At 38.9% G+C, this 21,552-nt stretch overlaps 1 protein-coding gene across 5 annotated transcripts in view; it reads left to right on the forward strand.

Moving 5' to 3' along the window:
• NRXN3 (neurexin 3) overlaps positions 1 to 21,552 on the forward strand; it is a 1,627,094-nt gene that overhangs the window by 1,284,590 nt on the left and 320,952 nt on the right. For all 5 annotated transcript variants that reach the window (XM_064486155.1, XM_064486156.1, XM_064486158.1 and 2 more), the window contains one exon: positions 9,805 to 9,986. In XM_064486155.1, coding sequence (XP_064342225.1) covers positions 9,805 to 9,986 — 182 coding nt within the window. The remainder of the gene's footprint in view (positions 1 to 9,804; positions 9,987 to 21,552) is intronic.

Consider the following 21,552-nt stretch of genomic DNA (forward strand, 5'->3'; position numbering starts at 1 on the left):
ATAATTTGAATAATTTAGGAGTTATCTTTTCTTTGAAAGTTAGATAAGCTTACTTATAAGATTATTCAGGCCTGTGTCTTTTAAATAGTAGGACTTGAATCCCCTTTCCAGTGGTTTCTATGGTCATTCAATCTACTGAAGGTTTCTACTTTCTCTTAGAAACCTCTGGCAAATTATTTTTCCTAGAAATGATTAATTCCCTCTGGTTTTCAAATGTATTTCTCTAAAGTGATACAAAATAGTCTTTTATAGTTTTAGTAATTTCTATAGCTATGGTTATATCTCCTTTATAATTTCTACTATTTTGTTTTCCTTTTAGCTTTTCTTACTTCTGTTTTTTCAGGGGGTTATATACTGTTTTTGACATTTTAAAGTGCAGGCTTTGGGTTTTTTTAAACTATTATTTTAAAAATACTTCTGGAAATTTTGACTTTTATTAATATCATATATGAGCTATTACTTTTATTCGTTTTTGTAAAAGTGCCTTAAGTTGAAAGTTGAATTCATTTATGTTCATTTCCTTTATTATTATCTAAGGCATTTTCTTCCGAGTAAAGCTTTATCTGTAGATTATAGGACTTGATATAAAGTAGTCTTTTTAAAGTAATATTCTAATATTCTATTCATTGGAGTTTTGGTAACTTACCAGTTGTTCTTGGCCATTCTTTGCCAATTCCTTTAAAAAGCTTTTTATTGTGCACCTGTGTGTTGCAGGCACTGTGATAGTTACCAGGGGTTCTTTACTATCCAGGATTCCTCTAGTTGTAAAAGAAACAAAATTTGAACTAGCTTAGACTAAAAATGTTAGCTACTGAGAATTTCATATAAAAAAAGACCAAGGTGCAACTTCACAACAAGGACCATTAGGACCAAGTACTCAAAAAATAAGATTTTCTCTGTGTCCAACTCTTGACTCAACAGTTTGACTTCACTCTTTGGGTCAGTGTTTATTTTCTCACAGCCTCTTTCTTGTGGTAGGAAATGTGGCCATGGCAGCTGTGTGCCTCTCATGGCATGGCTTTATCCTTGAAGAGGGACTATGGGAGTGTTTCTCTGGTTCCTGTTTACAAAAAAAAATTAGTGACATGATCTGATTGGCCCAACTGGATTAACACACCTTAGCTAATTAGCTATATGTATGAAAGACAAAATCTGTTAAGGGCTTGAGAGTTTTCATTCAAATCAATTTATTGGTATGGGGAAAATAGTAATTTCCATGTGAAGGGGCTTACATTTTCAAGATAAGGGGGAAGATGTGCTGGGCATATAGGAAAGTGAAAGTCTCTTTCAGCTACAATGACTGTGGGGAGTCCCTTCACTTTCAGTCATCACCATAAAATGGAATATTAAACTATTTCTAGAGCTCTGTATCATGTACCTGACAGCCGTTTCGATTCTTTCTCCAACTATCTGAGATGAGCCGGTAGGAGAGGTACTGTCATCTTCTTAATCTTTGGGAAACTGAGGCACAGTGAAGAGAAATGATCATGATAGAATAGAAGGGACCTTAATAGTTGTAGTTTCTTCCTTTTGCCTGACTTTGACCTGGGTTTTAGGACTAAGAGATATGTGTCTCACATAAGCAAGAGACATTATTCTTAAAAATATGAACCAACTTTTTCAGGGAAATTGTATTTTATGAATTAGAACCACGAATACCCCCCAAATCATCTGTTTATAGTCCCTGGCCCCTTGAAAGTGTGAAGTCCATATAAATCAGGAATTTAAATCACAGCACTGGAAAGAAGCAACTACTCTTCATCTGTATTTCTTTTGCACAGAATATTCAGTACTTAGAAATCCCTTGATTGCTCTTATTACAGAAGATATTTCAAAGCTGTGGAATAAAAGGAGGAAAAGGAGGCAGATAAATGCATTCTGAACCTCTCTTTTATTCTAACTATGTCCCACGAGATGTCATCAGAAGGAATGAGTTTCAAAAAAACTGCTACAGAAAAGGTTGATGAGTAATTATAAAATGATCGTTTTCATTTTTCTTTTCATTCATTTGTATTTTGCCTAAGGATAAATGTATATGAAGTCTTTGCACTTATTTAATGTTCTGTAAAATGGAAAGATAACATTGCCATTCTTAAATATGTTACTTTGCTTTTTCAGAGTGTATTCTTGTTAAATCTAAGATGTATTTTCATATATATATATGAAATACATTGATATATATATGTATATATATATACACACACTAAAAACAGTGTTCAATGTAATGTAAGAACTGAAGGGTAAGATAAAACAATTTTACTAAAAATGGGTGTGATTTTCTTATCTGAGCCTGCCAAAATTTCGCCGAAGAAAAATCATGCATATGTCTTGCAGTTAGATTTCTTTTATAAATTGGAAGTTGTTCCATCGTAGGAGATGTTGTGAACCCTAATTGATGAGTATTTATAAAATATTTCCACACTGAGATGAAATGACAAAAAGCTGAGATAGATTAATAGGCAGATGCCTGAATGACAGTGTGAAGATATGAACGTATAGGTGAGCCAAGTTTTATTGATTAATTCAGCAGCATTTATTTCCTGAGCAGTCACAAGGTTGATAGAGAGATAAATTAAACACAACCCTATCCTCTAGGAACTCATGATACAGAAGGGTTTGGATTTTCATTTTGTTTGACAATAAAACTTAACACTTATTTTCTTAAACCTATGCAGTTTCCTAGGACTTATTTTGTCCTGCTGTACAAGAAACTAGCTTGGGTACGAAAGTTAAATTAAGTCGGCTGTGAGTTAATCTCTGAAATAAACCTCATTACAGAGTCCATCCTTCATGATTTAGGGTTTTGTGAGTGTGGTGTCATTAATCAGGAGTAGGCTATTGTCTGACCTTGCTTTCTATACTTGATAGAGAACAATCTCATATTAAACAAACCATTGTCGTTTAAGTAAGATTAACTCTTCAGAATGACCAGCCCTCTACTGCCATTTCCCTTGTGTGGGAATTGAGTACCCACCTTGTTTGCGGTTATTTCTTTTATTGTTTTGCCACATGTTCTCAAGCCATTAGCTTTCTTCTCTCCATCATTATCCTGGTCCCTGTGCCGATACATAGATGAAGTAAAAAAAAAAACGTATTAGGGATACAGTTTGGCGTTAATAAAATGAATGTAGATTGTTAAATTAGACAGATCTGGATTAAATTTCTAATTCCTTTACATCTTGGGCCAGTTTTCTTTTTTTCTTTCCTTTTCTCATTCTATATCTTTCCTCATCTTTAAAACTGGGGTAGTAATTTATGGGCTGAACTGTGCCCCTTCAAAATTCATATGCTGAAGTTATAACCCATAGTACCTCAGAGTACAACTGTGTAGGGTCTCTAAAAGAGGTAATTAAGTTAAAATGAGGTCATTAGGGTGGGTCCTAATCCAGTATGACTGGTGTCCATATAAGAAGAGGAAATTAGGGCTCAGAGAGGTAACGAAGGTAGGGCATATAATGATGCAGGGAGAAGATCCTTTACAAGCCAAGCAGAGAGGCCTTAGAAGAAACCAGCCCTGCTGACACTTTGATCTCGGAATTCTAGCCTCCAGAAATGTGAGGAAATAAATTTCTATTTTTTAAGTCACCTAATCTGTGATACCTTGTTATGGCATCTCTGACAAACTAATACAGCAACACTATCTAAAGTGAAAGGTAGGGAAACTTGAAATACTGTGCTGTATACTATAAAATATAATAAATGATTCATACATTTAGCTAGTATGATAATTAATATTTCTATTAGCATTAGTATCATAATTAGTGTTGTTAAGCACTACCAAAGGTTTGTGAAAGAAATAATTGCCCTGAAGGAAAAACAATGAGCTTATGAAAATTCTTTTAAGCAAGAGGAAATTTAAGTGTGTCCCTGGGAGCTTTATTTTTAGATCAATTTCAATGTGTAAAGCATTGTATATTCTCTCTCTAATCAACTTATTTTTAGTAGAAGCATCCTGGAATCTGATGAGTAAAAATAACTTAATTTTTTTTTTTGATAAAATGTGTTGACCAAAATGTCATTACCTCTGAGACTCAGAAAGAGTCATGATGTTTTTGTCAGCCCTCTTGAATGTGCCCAGAAACAATGTGTGATTTTATTAAACTTTAGGGGAGTTCAGTGTGTATAAGAAGTGATAGCAGTAAACCATCTCAATAGTTGGTGTTAGATTTGGAAACAGCACATCTGTTTGCCTCCTCTTCACCCTCCCTGGAAAATCCATGATAACATTCCCATCTAAAGGTCCAACAAAGCATATTCGCAAGAATAGGTTTTGTATAAAACATGTAATTATCCATGAAGGGTAGTTCCTGTTGGTGATATTTACTGCTAGAATTAAATAAAGGTTGACTTTCTTATTCATGTGAAAGAATTGGGTTAATAGGTAAATTTTTTTTTCCCTCACCAGCTCCTACAGAACCTTTGACATTGGTTACAGCATATAAGGGCTTCATTCTATGTGCAAGTTTGAGTTCTAGTATGACCAAGAAGGTTTAATACTAAACTGAACCAATATTGGTTCTGCTGAGGGGTTTTTGAATTGAGATCTTTCTCCCAGAATACTGGGACATGCCCTGAAATGTTGCCTCTGTATTTTCTCACGTAACACCCTTTGGTTTTAATTATTCTTTCTTTAAGAAAGAGGAAGAAATTGCCCCACGTGGAGATAGACCTTCACTTCCCTGAGCATTGTTAAAGAAATGGGGCTTGGATCTCCGTGATGATACACTTGACTCAGGCAACGTTGTCAGTTTCTCAGTTAGCTGGGCAGTAAACCTGATCGTTTCTTTGCCAAAGATAAAGGATATTCTTTAAAATAGATGAAATTTCTCTCTTCATGTTCAGCACCTTCAGTTTTATGTTATTTAAGGCTACTTTATTGTCAGTTTTGGTGTTTATTTTAAAAATTTCAGAGTAGACAAAATAGATCATAATAAACTATCCATTGAGTAAATACATTGCGGGGTTGTTTCTAAAATCTATATGGCTTACCTCATATTCCCTCGTGGCTCCTTCTGTAATGCAGAGATTTTTGTCGGGGTTTTTTGTTTGTTTGTTTGTTCCATCTGTCATTCACCCTCCCCTTCTCCTCGTGGAGCTCTTGGTCTCCAGGGATTCCTTTGGGGAAGCTACAGCTCACAGGTGAGCAGGACAGCCCGAAGAGGGGAGAAGAGGGCAGAATCGAGGAAGGGAAGATCTGGCTCTACTCTAAGTTCCACCACTTAACCACCAAATCAAGTCATTTAGTCTCTCTGAGCCTCCGTTTTCTTTTCTGTTAAAACAGTAACGAAAACCTTTGCCATGAACACATCAGTGGGTACTGGGGAAAGAGACATCCAATGAGATACCCACAAAGAAAACAATGGGGAAAACCAGTCAAAGCTGTGAAAATATAAGACCCTTCTGTTACGAATACTCCCCAAAGAGCCAGATGTGTGTATAAGGAGAACCATGGAGCAAACTAAATATGTAAAAGAAACTGAGAAATTGTTTTTCAGGCCATCCGTCATTACGAGATCCTTGAGCTTTATGTCTTCATTTGCTAGAAGAGATGTTTGTCATTTAAGTCTTTCCATTTCAGTTGTCTGTGTGGTAATTGATGTGAATAAAAGATAATTTTAAGTTTAATAGCAATAACTACACCTACTGGCATAGTATTTTTTATGTTATTGATAATCTATTTTCCAAAAGGATTTACCAGCTTACAAGGAATGCTACTGTGGACAAGGTTGATGAAAGAATAGAATAGAAATAAGGAATAGGAAACTGATAAAGTAGAGGAAGCAGACCTATGTTGGTGCCATGCTATTTTGTGCTAACTTCTCAGGCAGTGTTCAAAGAGTGCAGAGAAGGAGTGTGACATCTTGTTTCTTATCCTACGAGGTGGTTTGCATGCTAAGTTTTATTCTTATTTTATTACTTAATTTATTATTCTATCTGCAACACTTTCCCACTAGTAAATTACCCAGTTCTCTTTAAATTTAACTCTCTCAGGACTCCCCTGAGAGATGCTTCCGAACTTGTTCCATCTTAACACCAATTGAAAATTATTTCAGAAAAAGCTAAATTGTTTTTTTTAAATGTAAGCATACAGTCAACATTAAATGCTTTTCTGAAGCCATTTTACCTACAGTGATTTGGTGGGAAAAATAATAAATTAAATCCAGGTAGTCTATTTTATTTTCTAGCTAAACTTTCCTTTTTTTATACACGTACATACGCACAGACATACACACATCCATGCATATATATACACATATGTATGTATATATTATTTTTATATCTAATGTTGGTGTTAAACAGGACCATGATTCTATTCCTGTTGGTAATCTCCCAAACAAGTAATCTGTATGGATACTGGAACTGCCACTATCAGCTCTATCTTAGTAAAGAGCTAGGCAATCATGAAAACAATAAGCCAAACCCACCTTTGGTGCTCCTTAGACCAAAGAAGTTGTGTATTAAACAGCATGTCATGCTTGTTGACTATTTGAAGATGTAGTGTATCCACCTTATCATGGCTAATGGTCACAGTGTGGAGATCCCATTCCTGAAATACTGCATTGGTTGGAACTCAGAAAAGCAACCTCAGATGCTTGCAGACTTGCAGATTCTGCAATGTTAAATGGCAAAAATGCCACCATAGCATTTTTTTCCTTCAGTTGGATTAATCACATTTTGCTAGCAAGCAGGAAATTTACATGCTTCTGATTATGAATAAATGTAATATGATCTTAGCGCCAGCATACTGAGCACAGGAAGAAACCAGCAATCAGAATTGCTAGGCTCTTTCATGGGGTGGAGCGTATATGATGTGGTATTGCATGGCTTAGAAGTGAAAATCTTTAATGGATTAAAGAGGATTCTTATGGTTCCCAGGATGTTCCCAAAAAGTTGATTTGTAATCCACATTTAAAAATAACAAAATTAACTTTTCATTTTGAAAATGTAAAGCAAAATAATTCCATGTTGCCTCTAGGACTCTAGGCATTTTACATTAAAATTAACGGAAAGAATTCATTTATCTTTAAAAACCAAGCAAGATAGCAAAACTAACTTTAAAAAAAAAAAAAAACAGGTTATCAGAGGAGAGGGCTGTAACTATTAATTAACTTACTCTGAAGCCAACGTTAGAGTCTGGGAGCATTCAGGGTCTTTAGTCACCCTTACTAGCAAATTCAACACCAAGAATGCATTTTTATATTTATTTCTAAATAGCAGAATAAGCCATGTGCTATAAACTTTGTACCTGTTACACTCTTCTCACCTATGAAGTTAGAATCATCTAACATAGTAACATCCTAAATCCAGAACAACAGAAGCAATAAAAATAATTTTAAATCAGATTTTTATATCTACTTACCCTAATGTTGTCTTAGTGAGGTTTGTTTATTTAAAAAATGAAGTCATGGTGACCTTTTAACCATTATATGAAGCTGTATATTTATCTTTTAAAATGCTCTCCCTCTTCATATTCTTTATATTGAGAATTACTGAAAAATACAAGCACTATAGAAGGTTTGTAAACTTATTTGCATGGTGAGAAAAATCAGGCTAGCTTTTGAAAACATGTCAGATTTGAGGGCTATGGCTTTGTTTTCATTCTGCTTTGGTTTTATTTCATATCTTTTGATATGAAAAGAATGAAGTACAGTCAACTTTCCATCATTGGTACAGTTTATTGTAGAATTATATTAAAGTATGATTGGTATATGGTAAAACTAGGCTTTTGGAGGCAGGAGGGTTAAGATGGAGAATTAAAGGAGGTGCCACTTATTGAAGTCAGATATTCAGGTCTCTGTCTCCAAACAATGTTAATAAATGAAAAATTCTATAGAACTGTTGTGAAGGTCCAGCTAATGAATTTGAAAAGGCTTTTGCAAACTTTTATATGCCATGCATATATGTTGCTGTTATCAACTTTTGACTTGTTCTTTTTCTAGTGACAAAATGATTTCCTGATAAGAGTATGGATTGAGCTCTGTGGCAGAATCCACTATATATTTAGGATAGAATAGTGTAAGATTTTATAAATTGCCACAAAATGTCACAGGCTGATTTGCATTTTTGTTGATTCTATACATTAATCACCAAGTAACCTTCAGTTTTCCAAATAAAGACTAAAGGGAGTGGTGATGACATTTGTAATCATCTACAGAAAGGGAATTACTTAAATTCTTCACAGATGGAGAGATGTCAAGGGTGAATCATTGTATCCACATTTCTAATGTTAAGAAGATTTTGACGGTGTCTGTGGATAGTAAGGAACAAACATTGTTTTGTATATAGAATTAAACATAAACTGTCCATACCACAATCCCAAATTCTCCAGATGACTGTGGAAGGCTTTTCAGACACCATCCCCTAAGAACTGAGAAATTCATAAAAGGAAAATAATGTTATGCTATGTGTAATATACAAACAGCATTTTGGGGCAACTGGAATAGTGACCTTTCAAAGAGGACAAATTAGATTCTGTATGCCTCAGAATACAGCGTGATTTACTGCTTGAAAAAAGGGATGACATTTGACGTATATTCCTAATTCCAGCCTCAAAGCAGCTGACTCTAATATTTCTAAGCAAGCTGCATAACTCATTTCTTCTTCAAACAATATAATTCAACCCAATATTCTAACCAGCAGTAGACCAGTGCTTGGGATTTTTAGGAAATGCTAAAGATATATGAATACTTGTCTAATGTTGCTTTAAAAGGGTTTCAAGGATTGGATTATGTTCAGCAGGAAGGAAACACACAAGAAAATCTGATGCCAAATGTTCATATGAGTAACATATGGAACTCCTCACTATGGGTAACATACATACACACAATATAGAAACTGCAATGGTGTAGTCTACTCTGGCTGCCAAATCTGAATGCTTTTCCCCAAATTCAGATTTAAAAACTTGTTTTTTAAAATAGACTTTTTAAATTGATGAGATGCAAATATTTTCTTCATTTTTTTTTTCTGTTTTCTAAGTATCTTTAAATTAGTATATTCTTACTAACCCCTGGGTCTGTAAATTATAGTAGCTAAAGCACAAGTAAATATTAAAACCCCTGATGAACCCACTAGTCGTGATTGACAATCCTGCTTGTTGTAATCAAAATTCATTAAACTGAGTTTTTTTTTTTTCTATGTCTCCTATATCTTCTTTTTGAAATTTAGTTTGGAAAGGAGCTGGAAATGTTTATAGAATACCAGATAAATCCTACAAGTACAGGAAAAACTAGAGTGAATTTTTAAAGGCTTCTGGAATTAATTTTTATCACCTTTTTTATAGCAATGTAAGAGTGAAATAGCCAAATGCTTTGAGTCACATGACTTGGTTTTCTCAGGCTTTCTTTTCTGTGAGGGTGGTAGGTGGTACAGGCACAAAATGAATGATGGCTTTAGACTTCCAGGTTCCCTTCAGTTTTGTGAGGCGTCCCTGGAGCTGCTCCCAGCGGCACTGAGCAGAACATTCTGCTAAGAGATGGGGGAACTAATTTCCTACCTTGTGCCTGTCCTCGATGAGACTGAAGATGGAAAAGTGGTCTGTGACAATGTAGCAAAGCTCTCAGACACAGCCTGTCATTTGCCCTATGCCTTCATACAGTGGGATCTGAGGGTGTGAGGAATGTCTCTCGCTAGCATCTGCTTTGTTATTAATTCAGTTTGCCTGTGTCTTTAATTTGGGGTGACAGCCACCTTCCCTCACAGTCACCAAATACTGGCAGGTGGGTGGGGGCTGTCTCAGCAGTGCGCCCACCGCTGGCAATGAGCAAAGCAGGGTCCTGATGGCCCCTTCTCTCCTTGCTTTCACAGCTGGCGCCACATACATCTTTGGGAAAAGCGGAGGCCTCATCCTCTACACCTGGCCAGCCAACGACCGGCCCAGCACGCGCTCCGACCGCCTGGCCGTGGGCTTCAGCACCACCGTGAAGGACGGCATCCTGGTGCGCATAGACAGTGCCCCCGGCCTCGGGGACTTCCTCCAGCTTCACATCGTGAGTACTGGCAGTGGCCTGGATTCTCTTATCTTCCTAGTGGTCTGAGTTGGTGAGCCAGATAAATGCAGTGAAACATTCTAGACAGACATGACAAAGGGGCACGGGGTTATAAAACTGCCTCAGAGTGTCCGAGGTGTCTCCAAGAGGTGGTGTGTGTTAAGCCTCATTCTCCCCTTCAGATATGAACCATGATGGCCAGAGGGGCCTCAGGGATAGAAAATGTAAGGCTCTTCCTGTCCAGGCTCCCTTCTCTACTGTGTGGTCTGACCTGTCATGAAAGATGTAGCAGACCTCTTAGGTGCAAATGAGAAATTGCCCTGTGCAGTTCATCTTAACCTGCTGCAAGTAGGAGGGCCGCCTTGAGTGTCAGCAATCTCACTGGGGGGTCAGCAAAGGTGTTCTGTAAAGGGCCAAATAATAAATATTTGGGGCTTTCTGGTTCATATGGTCTCTGTCAGAGCTACTCAACTCTGCCATTGTTAATGTGAAAAAGCCCTTATAGACACTACATTTTTAAAAAAATGGGAGAGACTCTATTGTAGTAAAAATGTACTTCCAAAAACAGGCTGCAGGCTGTGCTTTGGTGACCCCTGCCCTAGCCTGCAGACTTTCTTGTACAGATGTAAAGAACAAGTGATTAAAAACTGAGGCCAGAGTGGGTGGGGCAGAAAGAAGCAGCCTGATGACCGAGAGTTGGTGGATTCATGTGTACTGTAATAGCCAACATTTTGCTTGTACAGAGCCCAATAGGACTGCGCCCTGACTCAAGGCAGATCATTAAGAACGCAGTGCAATTCTAAGAAATTAAAATGATTTGGTGGAAAAAATTACTTCATTATGAGGAGAGAAAATATTTTTATAGCAACAATTAACCCATTTTATCAGCTGTGCGGTCTGCAGTTAGGAAAGTAGGCTAAAGAAGGATATGATTCTCATTCATAAGTACCCCAAGTGCAGCCACCAAGAGCAGAGAGAGGAATTGTTCTCATTAGTTAGCAATGACAAGGCTGGAAAGAATGGATTTAATTTGGAGCAGTAAGAATTCGGTTTAAATGGCAGGAGGGAAAAGCAGTTAAGAGGAAAAAATCAACTGGGGATTAGCACCAACCTCCAGAAGTGAGGAAGAGGCACATTCATTGGGAATCTCGAAATCTGAGTTTTGCTAATACGCGCCTCTTCCAGAGAACGCAGAGTGAGACTTCATTGCTGGTCTCTGGAGTGGAGGTGGCTGGCTGGAACCCCGGCAGCCAGCTCAGCTCAGCGCTCGAAGCAGTGCCCTCCTCCAGCACCTGCTCTTCCAGCCTGCCTTGGAAACAGGAGCAGCTGGAAGGGAAAGGCTGGAGCTGGAAGCCTGTCTGATCTCAGAGTGAGCCGGAACAGGCCAGGACTCTGCCTAGGAATGTGGGGAAGGCTGGTTAGGAACGGGGTCTTGCAGAGAGTTAGGAACGTCTTTCTCAGATGCTTCAGGAACCATATGCTGCTATGAGCCTGAGCTTAAGCGTTTTCAGAAGCCACGCCAAGGAGCGCGGAGACAGGCAGCCATAGTTAGTTCAGTTTATCTTTATTTGGCCTCTAAGAACCACCATAATTTACAAGACTCTGTGAGATTTATGCTGCATATAACTTAATGACTATTTCATGGCAGCTATAACTAGGCTATTATTATCAGCTCACTTGCATTTTCGTGGTGATTTATCTTCTTTTTTTTTTTGTTCAGTGTGACTTACTAAGAAAAATATGATTTGGCACAGCCATGAGCATCTTTTTCAAGTTAGATAATATGCTGCCAGTTTATCTATGTCTTCCCATTCGTGTTTGGTACAACATCTCCACTTCTAAGGGAAATGCTTTCTTATTTTCTCGTAGTTTGCTTTAAGTTGGCAATGTTTTTATAAAATGGGTACGAGGATTCTGGGAACTTCTAGGAGGAAACACAGCATTCCATTTTGTCTCTTAAAAGCAGAAATACAAGAAATTGTATGTTAAAATGCACAGAGCTGCCTTGGATATTGTGGACTTGTTCCAATGATGCTATCATGGCTTAAACATTCTGGAAAATTCCAACAGATTGTCCTTCAGAGCTGGGGTCAGGAAATGTTATCTGATATTTTTAGAGAAAAGAAAAAGAGACCCTATGATGTGAAAAAACCACACTATTCTGTAATGGATCTGACATGTCTGTGGCCTCTTAACTGTGGGGCCACTTCATTGGTCTAATAATTTCAAATTATTTTTTCTTCCCTAGTGGATCATCTCTGGTGTCTACCAGAGATAGAAACTGTGTGTGACTATATTCCAATAAAAATGGATTTATAAGAACAAGCTGCAGAATGTACTTTGGTGACCATTGCCCTAAGCTGCAAATGTCTTCACAGAGATGTAGAGAACATGTGATAAAAACTGAGGTCAGAGTGGGCAGAGCAAGGGGAAGGTTCCTTATCACACTGAATAGGGAAGGGTGCAAGTGGAAGGTCAAAAGACTTGATTACAAAACCTACCTCTCGTTTTGGACAATTACGTAGAAGCATCGGAGGAAAATGAAGCCATCAATACATACTAAGATAATTTTATATGACTTTCACAGTCGTGAAAGGGAAATGTGGATCTTTTTATTAAACACAGTTTGTTTCCTTGTACTGAAGAAAATTACTCAAAAAGGAAAGAATTTAAGGGCCACTAATGGAAGTGGAACAAGTTGGGCAGGAGGCAAAGATTTCCTTCCCCTTTGCAGTTCCCCTGGGAGAAGAGAAACCCACTGGGGGAAAAAAGAGAAAGTGAGGACAGACATGAAGAGGAGAAGAAAGGAGGGGGAACCCCAGGGGCAGGGGAAGAAAGGGAGCAGGGGGCCTGAGGAAGAGGACGGACTTGCCTGGGGATGTGCCCTGGCAAGGGTCACGTGGGCAAAGCTTCATTCTTTTGAGTGTGGGTGTTCATTGTGGAAATAACCAAAGGTAGCTGCGTGCTACTTCCGAGTGGTTGTCAAGCTAGTACATTGCTCAGAACTAAACCCTTAAACTAGTGTGTGTGTGTGTGTGTGTGTGTGTGTGTGTGAGAGAGAGAGAGAGAGAGAGAGAGAGAGAGAGAGAGAGACAAGAGAGAGAGAGGAGAGAGAGACTGAGAGTTTGTGTTCTATAAACTGGAGCTGAAGACAATTCCTAGGAATTCCTGAAGACTTTTGAGCAGTGGTAACAGTGTCATTGGAATAAGCCCCCTTTACCCTCCAAGTTAGCCTACTGAAGGAAGGGAAAATGCTTTCCCAAAACACCGGGGAGTCTCACCCAGAAATGAGCACCCCGTCTAAAACAGACTTGCCTGTTTTCAAGCCCCCAGAGCAGGAATGGAAGACAGGCTTCATCTTGCCTGCCAGCTCTGAGTACCTCTCCCTCTCTCACTGCAAGCCTTCCACTGGGGAGGCTGGTGAGAGCACTAGGTAAATCCAGCCAGCGGGAGTCCTGGCTCCCACCAGCCGTGTCTGCCGCCTGCACGGAAGGGGCGCTGTGTGCACCGAGGTTTGCTGCACGTGTACTGCAGTTGCTCCAGGCTGCACTCAGTCCTTCCTCACGCGCTCCAAGTCTCCCGTATCTCTTCCTTTGTCATGCTGACTTCCCTACACATTAAAAACTCTTTAGGAAAGCAGGTATCTTCATAAACTCTTATTTCACTGGAGGCCCTTGAGTCATTGAGTAATCAGTTCAGTCCATCTTATTCGGATCCTTCCCGCACTGGGCTAAGGGCGGCTGCCTGGACAGGACTTGAGTTCTGCTTGGACAGTTGGGGAGCAGGGAGGAGAAATAAGCAGGACTGACCTGGGGACATACAACATTTGGGCGGATGGCAGGAATACGGGGGAGAGAGCTTGGGCAGGATGAAGGCATTGGAGCTCCAGGATGAAGAAAGGGACAGAGAAACGGACACCAAAGCAGAGCTGGGTATAGGTGCTGTCGGCACAGTTCTTCCTGTTTCACAGTTTGCTCAGATTCTCTGTTGTTCTGGCCAAAAGAGCAGAGGCTCTTCTTTCTCTTGCTGGTTTCTTTTAAACAGGACCTCTTCCCACTCATCTGGGCCTCATGATGATTAAATAGGCCTGTCGAACAAGATAAGAATTAGATCATTAAAAAGAAAAAAAAAAAATCAGAGAAGGCCAAGAGATCAAAATAATTTAGAGATTGTTTGCTTAAAATTAGCTTACATTTTTTCGTTTTGGGTTCACCCTTCCGTGATGCACTATTTTCTGTGTCGATTATTAATCATGATATTAATGAAATCATAGATGAAATGTGTCTGACAAAGGCAAAAAGATCTTTGTTGATGTGTTCATGGAATGAAATTCTGTAGAGGGAGAGGGTACCTTAAGGAAGAAGGATTTTTACAAATTATTACTTCAAATATAAGTTGCCTCCATTGAAATCTATTGTTGAGAAATTAATCTGCTGAGTATTTAGAGAGAAGCTCTTCCTTGGGAGGGACATCAGCCTATTGCCCCTGAATCTAGGCTCTATGGAGCCGCGTCATGTTACACTCACCTTCTTTTTATAATAGCAACAAAATTGGACCAGAGAAAGGACTCGCTATTGCCAGCCTGAAACCCTTTTTTTTTTTAATTGAAGTATAGTCAGTTTACAATGTTGTGCCAATGACTGGTATATAGCATAATGTTCCAGTCATACATATATATACATACATTTGTTTTCACATTCTTTTCGTTATAGGTTACTACAAGATATTGAACATAGTTCCCTGTGCTCTACAGTAGAAACTTGTTCATCTATTTTATATATAGTAGTTAGTATCTGCAAATCTCGTACTCCCAATTTATTCCTTCCCACACTGGTAACCATAAGTTTGTTCTCTATGTCTGTGAGTTTGTTTCTGTTTTGTAAATAAGTTCATTTGTCTTTTTTTTAGATTCCACATATAAGTGATATCATATGATATTTTTCTTTCTCTTTCTGGCATACTCCACTTAGAATTACAATCTCCAAGTCCATCTATGTTGCTGCAGATGGCATTATTTTATTATTTTTATGGCTGAGTATAAATATACCACAACTTCTTTATCCAGTCATCTGTCGATGGATATTTAGGTTGTTTCCATGTCTCGGCTACTGTAAATAGTGCTGCTATGAACATTGGGGTGCATGTATCTTTTCAAATTAAAGTTCCCTCTGGATATATGCCCAGGAGTGGGATTGCTGGATCATATGGTAAGTCTGTTTTTAGTTTTTTGAGGAATCCCCATACTGTTTTCTGTAATTACTGCACTAAACTACATTCCCACCAACAGTGTAGGAGAGTTCCCTTTTTTCCACACCATCTCCAGCATTTATTGTTTGTAAACTTTTTAATGATGATCACTCTGAGTGGTGTGAGGTGATACCTCATTGTAGTTTTGATTTGCATTTCTCTGATAATTAGTGATTTTGAGCATTTTTCATGTGCCTATTGGCCATTTGTATGTCTTCTTTGGAGAATTGCTTGTTTAGCTCTTCTGCCCATTTTTGGATTGAGTTGTTTGTTTTTTCATTATTAAGCTGTATGAACTGTTTATGTATTCTTGAAATTAAGCCCTTGTCAGTCTCATCTTTTGCAAATATTTTCTCCCATTCTGTCAGTTTTCTTCTTGTTTTGCTTATGGTTTCCTTTGCTGTGCAAAAGCATATAAGTTTAATTAGGTTTCATTTGTTTATTTTTGCTTTCATTTCTGTGGCCTGGGTAGACTGCCCTAGGAGAACATTGCTCAGAATTATGTCAGATAATGTTTTGCCTATGTTTTCTTCTAAGAGGTTTATACTGTCTTGTCTTATGTTTAAGTCTTTAAGCCATTTTAAGTTTAGTTTTGTGTATAGTGTAAGGGAGTATTCTAACTTTGTTGATTTACATGCGACTGGCCAGTTTTCCCAACACCATTTGCTGAAAAGACTGTCTTTACTCCATTGTATATTCTTGCCTCCTTTGCCAAAGATTAATTGGCCAAAAGTCTGTGGGTTTATTTCTGGGCTCTCTAATGTGTTCTATTTATCCATATGTCTGTTTTTGTACCAGTACCATGCTGTTTTGATGACTGTAGCTCTGCAGTATTGTCTGAAGTCTGGGAGGGTTATTTCATCAGGTTCATTATTTTTCTTCAGTCTTGCTTTGGCAGCTCTGGGTCTTTTGTGATTACATATAAATTTTAAGATTATTTTTTTCTAGTTCTGTGAAAAGTGTCCTGAGTAATTTGATAGGGATTGCATTAAATCTGTAGATTGCTTTGGGTAGTATGGACATTTTAACAATATTAATTCTTCCAATCCAAGAACATGGGATATCTTTCCATTTCTCTAAGTCATCTTTAATTTCCTTAGTCAGTGTTTTGTAGTTCTCCATGTAGAAGCATTTCACTTCCTTGGTCAGATTTATTCCTAAGTATCTTATCTTTTTGGGTGTAATTTTAAAAGGGATTGTTTCTTTACTTTTCATGTCCTGATATTTCATAGTTAGTGTAAAGAAATGCAACTGATTTCTATATGTTGATCTTGTATCCTGCTACCTTGCCAAATTCTTTTATCAACTCTAGTAGTTTTGTGTGGAGCCCTTCTGAAACTCTTGACAGCCTCCTCTCACCACCTACAAAATGGAAGGTCAGAGAGAACTGGGCAACTATTAGCTCCTCTTTATGTAGTTCATGCAGGGTTTAAAAAAGACATCCTGTTAATTTTATTCTCTCTGTGTGTAACTTATAGTAAATACTCTTGGATTCATTTTTTTTAATGATGAGCCTTTCAGGAACAGTGAAAATTTATGTGTCAGAGCATCTGTTTTGTTTGACAAGAATCTATAACCTTCCCCAACTGTTTCACTCCTGACTTATGATGTAGATACTTACATAAAACAAAGTAGGAGAAGAGAAAGGACTGCTGTTCACACTGACCCTCTTCTCATAATGACCAAGAATTCTCCTTCCAGAAAAGTGGACCCCCCCAGAAAAAGGTTGATGGTCTTGTCTTCTCTGTGTCAGGTTTGGGAAATTGGATATTTCTTAAGTTTGGCTTATGTAGTATTGTTCTCCATAATTGATAGCCCTTGAAGAGACTCCTGCAGAATAAATGGGAGCAGAGCTGAATTGTGCTCAGCGGTCTGTTCTTCACATCTATTGCATCTATCAGTTGCCAGCCTGGCTGCTTCATTTGGCTGTCTGTTGGGGGGATATTTACAGTAAACCAACCAATCTGCCAAGTTTGTCTTCAGTGAGGTTGGGTGGCTGTGAGCTTGGATCTATCTCTGGATTTGACCAGTGGTAGAAGTGGATTTGATTCTGGGACTGTCTGTGGGGGAATCCGCAGGGAAGGACAGAGGGATGTTGGCATTCTGAGACAGGGAGCACAAGTCAAGAGGGAAGGAACAAGAAAACAACAAAGGTGTCCATCAGCTGCCATTTTGCTTCCCACAGAGCGCTGTGCGCTGCAGGCTGGCTCTGTATTTCCTTCTGCTGCTATTTGTTCTTAGTGAAAAAGCCCTCTTTGGGTTTTCTAGGCTTAGGAGCTTTTCCAGATCATTAGCCACTTCTGTGGAGAGGGCCTGCTGGGTATCCTCTCTGCCACTTCCAGCTTAGCCATTCCATCCTAGCAGAGTCGGAGAAGAAGGTGGGAGAAGGGAGTGGAAGGTGGCTTTGATGAAGTGACTGTTTATGAAGCTGGACCAGAGGCAGCACCTGCATGGGAGTTGGTGTGTGTTCTCTCAGATCTTTATTATTCCCGAGGTATCTGTATCTAAATCTGTTTACTTTGATTCCACACTTGGTTTTGAAAGGCAGATGGCTGCAGTAGAAAAATGTGCTTAATTTGTGATCAGGAGGTTTGGATCTGTCTCGCTTCTGCCCATATCCAGTGAGCTAGTTGGCTTCGAGCACGTCACTCCACTACTTTGAACTTCCCTTTTTTCTTCTTTTAAATGGGCACCAAAAAGATTACCTTGCAGGATTTTCCTGAGGTTCAGATGAAATCAAGTTTTCTGAAGTTATCAGCAAAGAATGGTAGTTTTCTGATGAAATGTCCAACTGATGACTTCATTCAAGGAAAAAAAAATTAGTGAAAGGAAGAATACGTTTTTTAATTAAAAGCTGAGTTTCCTCTTAAGTATTTTTGAAAGTCTGCGGAGACAGTGTCTGTAAACAAATTCCTATTTTATCTGATCAAAAGTAAATTGGTGAACTAATTAAATGTGAGATTTTTGGAGGTTCCTGTTAGCACCTGGAGAAGAACCCGGTTCCTGCTGAGAGAGGCCCGGGTGGATCAACAGGATACGTTGACTCGTGCAGCTTCCTGGGTGTCTCACTGTAAGGCAGTGTCACAAGGTGGTGTATTGGGCTTCTGCTGCCTTTTAGTATAATGTGCCAAAGGGCTCTCTGCTCACCAGGGACAGTGTGAGCCACCCTGTCCTGAAGTTCCTTCTCCAGTTGTACAAACCATGGCAAATGGAAATCTCCTACCTTCCCTAAAGAAGGTGGAGAAGGTGGTGGTGGGTGGGAGTGGAGGTGGCAGAGGAGGAGGAGACATAGAAGAACAAAGCAATAACAATAAACAGTACCATTAGGAGAACAAAAGCTTTCTAGGCAACAATAGTATGGAAGTGGTTTGAGACCCACCATGGGCACCAGGTGAAGACACAAAGGGTTTGCCCTAGACTCCGGCATTCATAGAGCCCAGAAAAAGTCATTGCTAGAACGAACATCTCAATGTGGGAACAGCCAGATTGAGTGGAGATGAGTAGCTGCCTCCACCAAGTAAACTGGAAACAAAAGCACATATACAGATAAAAGCATTTTATAGATTTTTGATCCCTCAAGTATGAAAGAAAACTGAATGATAAATTTCGTGTGCAGATGAAATGTGCAATAATACAGCTGTAAAAACTGAGTTGACAAAGTCTGTAGAAAACATTTCATGGCTGGTGGAAGGCTCTGAGAAGCAGAGGCCAAATGACCATCTCTTTCTCATTTAGCATTTACACCAGTGACCCTTTCACTGTTAACTGATGACAGTCATGTTTCAGAATCCTCGATGCACACATAATATGAATTTAGAAAAATTAGGATTCAGAGAATTTAGCTCATGAATGACATTCATCATATGTGAATTGAATGTTTTAATGTGCCAGGCAAGGTGCTATATTTTGGGGATATTGTGATCAACCTTGGCTCACACAGAGCTAACAGATTTGAAAGACCACAGTAATTAAAATATGAGAAATTAAGCTGTCTACACAGTATGAGATGATGTCTGTAAAACGCTTGCAAAGCTCCTGGCATAGAGTGTCCTTAAGTCATGGATAGCTTTTTCTTCAATGAACATTTTTTTAAGTCTGAGAAAACAATATATTTTATTTTCCTAAATAATGAATAGATTTTAATCAGACCACCGAGATTTCAACTTAAGTAATATAAAATTCTCAGGAAGCGTCAGGATGCTGCTGATTTAAAGCCAACCTGGTGGCACATATCCCTGATTATTTGCAGTTATCAAATAGCTGAACAGGAACCAAACAGCAGAGGCTTTTGAGACCGATGAATCTAAGGTGCAACAAGCAAGGCAAACTCTAGGCACCATCGAGTGAGTGGGGGACTCCTGTGACTTAATGACAAGCCTACCTCAACACCGCCAGTTAGATGAATGATCTCATTGACCCACCGCTTACACTGTTACTAGTCATTACTCCTGGGGTATTGTTCAGTGCATCAGGGCAAGAAGTAACTCATTGACTCCCCGAAGCTACAGATGATGGATTTTAGACCCCTGGCTGCATTCAGAAGGCATGGAGCTCAGCATATTGATGGGGGAATTCATTAGCCACCTACCCCATAGCATCTTATGCTTAGATCCTGATGCTGTCACTGGGGCTGTTTCATCCTGTTAGTGCTTCCCTGATAGATGGCAGAGGGAACTGTATAACTGTATTAGCCTCAAAGATGGTACTGACAGCCAGGCCTGTCATTTCCCAGCCTGAGATGACATCTTTGGAACGTAGGATCTCTTAAAGACATTTGGATGAGCCCTGTTGATCGACAAAACTAACCTTCATCCTAAAGTCAGTCCATACTCAGGATAACAGGAGATGATGGGCAATTAAGTCTCATATCCTTTTCTTGGCCCCTTAGTTAACCTCTTTTAATTTCATTTATTTTTCTACTCCATTTTCTATAAAGTGGCAGGTAGTTTAATGGCCTAGATGATTATTTCCTGCTGTTACTTCGGACTGTAATGTCAGAGATCATCTTACGTAACTACCATCACCCTCCCTCACCACTGATGCTGACTGACAGAGTACCAGGTAGCAGACAGTGTGTGAGGACTGTGTTTACGTTATCTTATTATGTGCTCATAACAACTCAGTGAGGTAGTCACCATTAATACCCTCACTTTATAAATGAGGCAACTAATGCTTAATGAAGCTAACGAAGTTTCCCAAGATAGCACGCTGCTAATAAACGGGCTGAGCAGGCTTTCCAATCCAGTTCTGACTCTTAATTACCATTACACTCCTAATGAAACTTTCAGAGGAGAAAGTGTGGTGGTGAGCATTTTAATTCAACGCGTATTTATGGAACAGCAGTTTATTTTGAAGTTGGTGGAGATGTGAAGAGGCTTAATGTCAAGGAGGGAAATACAGATTGTACACATGGCTCTGTTTTAAGGCAGGATGGGCTATATATCAAGGCAAGTAAGAATACTGTTGGTTATAGACATTAAAGAAACGCACATAGACTGGGTGGCTCAGATTTTGACTGGTGGGACCCAAAGAAAGAACATGCCAGGTGAAGATACTAGCGTAAATATAACCTCAAAGGAAGGAGATACAGGCTGTGTTCTCAAACTAGGTGTGCAGTCGGATCAGAATGCGTGGCTTGAGGGATAGGCAGACAGTGTGGGACGGCAGAAGGATCGCCTGTTTTAGAGGCATGTAGTCTGTGATTCAAGACCTAGCCCTGCCTCCAACCAGCTCTTTGTCCTTGGGTCACTTACTGGATTTCTCTATAAAATAATAATGCCACTTTGTAAGTCTGTGTAAAGACTTATAGTAACATGTGAAAATGTTTCATGAGTCTTATCTGGTTCACAGTAGATGTAAAACTAATGATAGCTATGCTTTTAGTTTATTTTTTTTTTCTTCCCATGTACTTGAGGCCTGTAGTGGGGAGAACTTGAATGCCATGTTGATAGATTGCTTCTGAAAACAGTGAGAAGACATTGAAAGTTTTTGAGCAGAAGATGAAATGCCCAAAGCTTAATTTTTAGGAAGATGGTGTTGGCTCTGCTGAAAGAATTTTTTTCAGTGGGTTCAAGGAAAATAAATAGCAGGTGATTGTCTAAGTGGTCCAGGAAATATGTTTTTAAGGATTTATTCTATGATGATGATCATAGGAAGGTAACAAGGACGAAACAAAAGGACATTTGAGAGAGAGAATCAATAGGCATTGCTAGCTGGTTGGACGGAAGAGAGAGGTAAGGAATGTCTAGACTGAAAAGGTTACGATTTCATTAACAGCAAAAATAACAACAGGGGCCATATAAGAAAACTAGATTTTAGG

The sequence above is a fragment of the Camelus dromedarius genome, chromosome 5, assembly GCF_036321535.1.
Source record: "Camelus dromedarius isolate mCamDro1 chromosome 5, mCamDro1.pat, whole genome shotgun sequence".
Lineage (NCBI taxonomy): Eukaryota > Metazoa > Chordata > Mammalia > Artiodactyla > Camelidae > Camelus > Camelus dromedarius.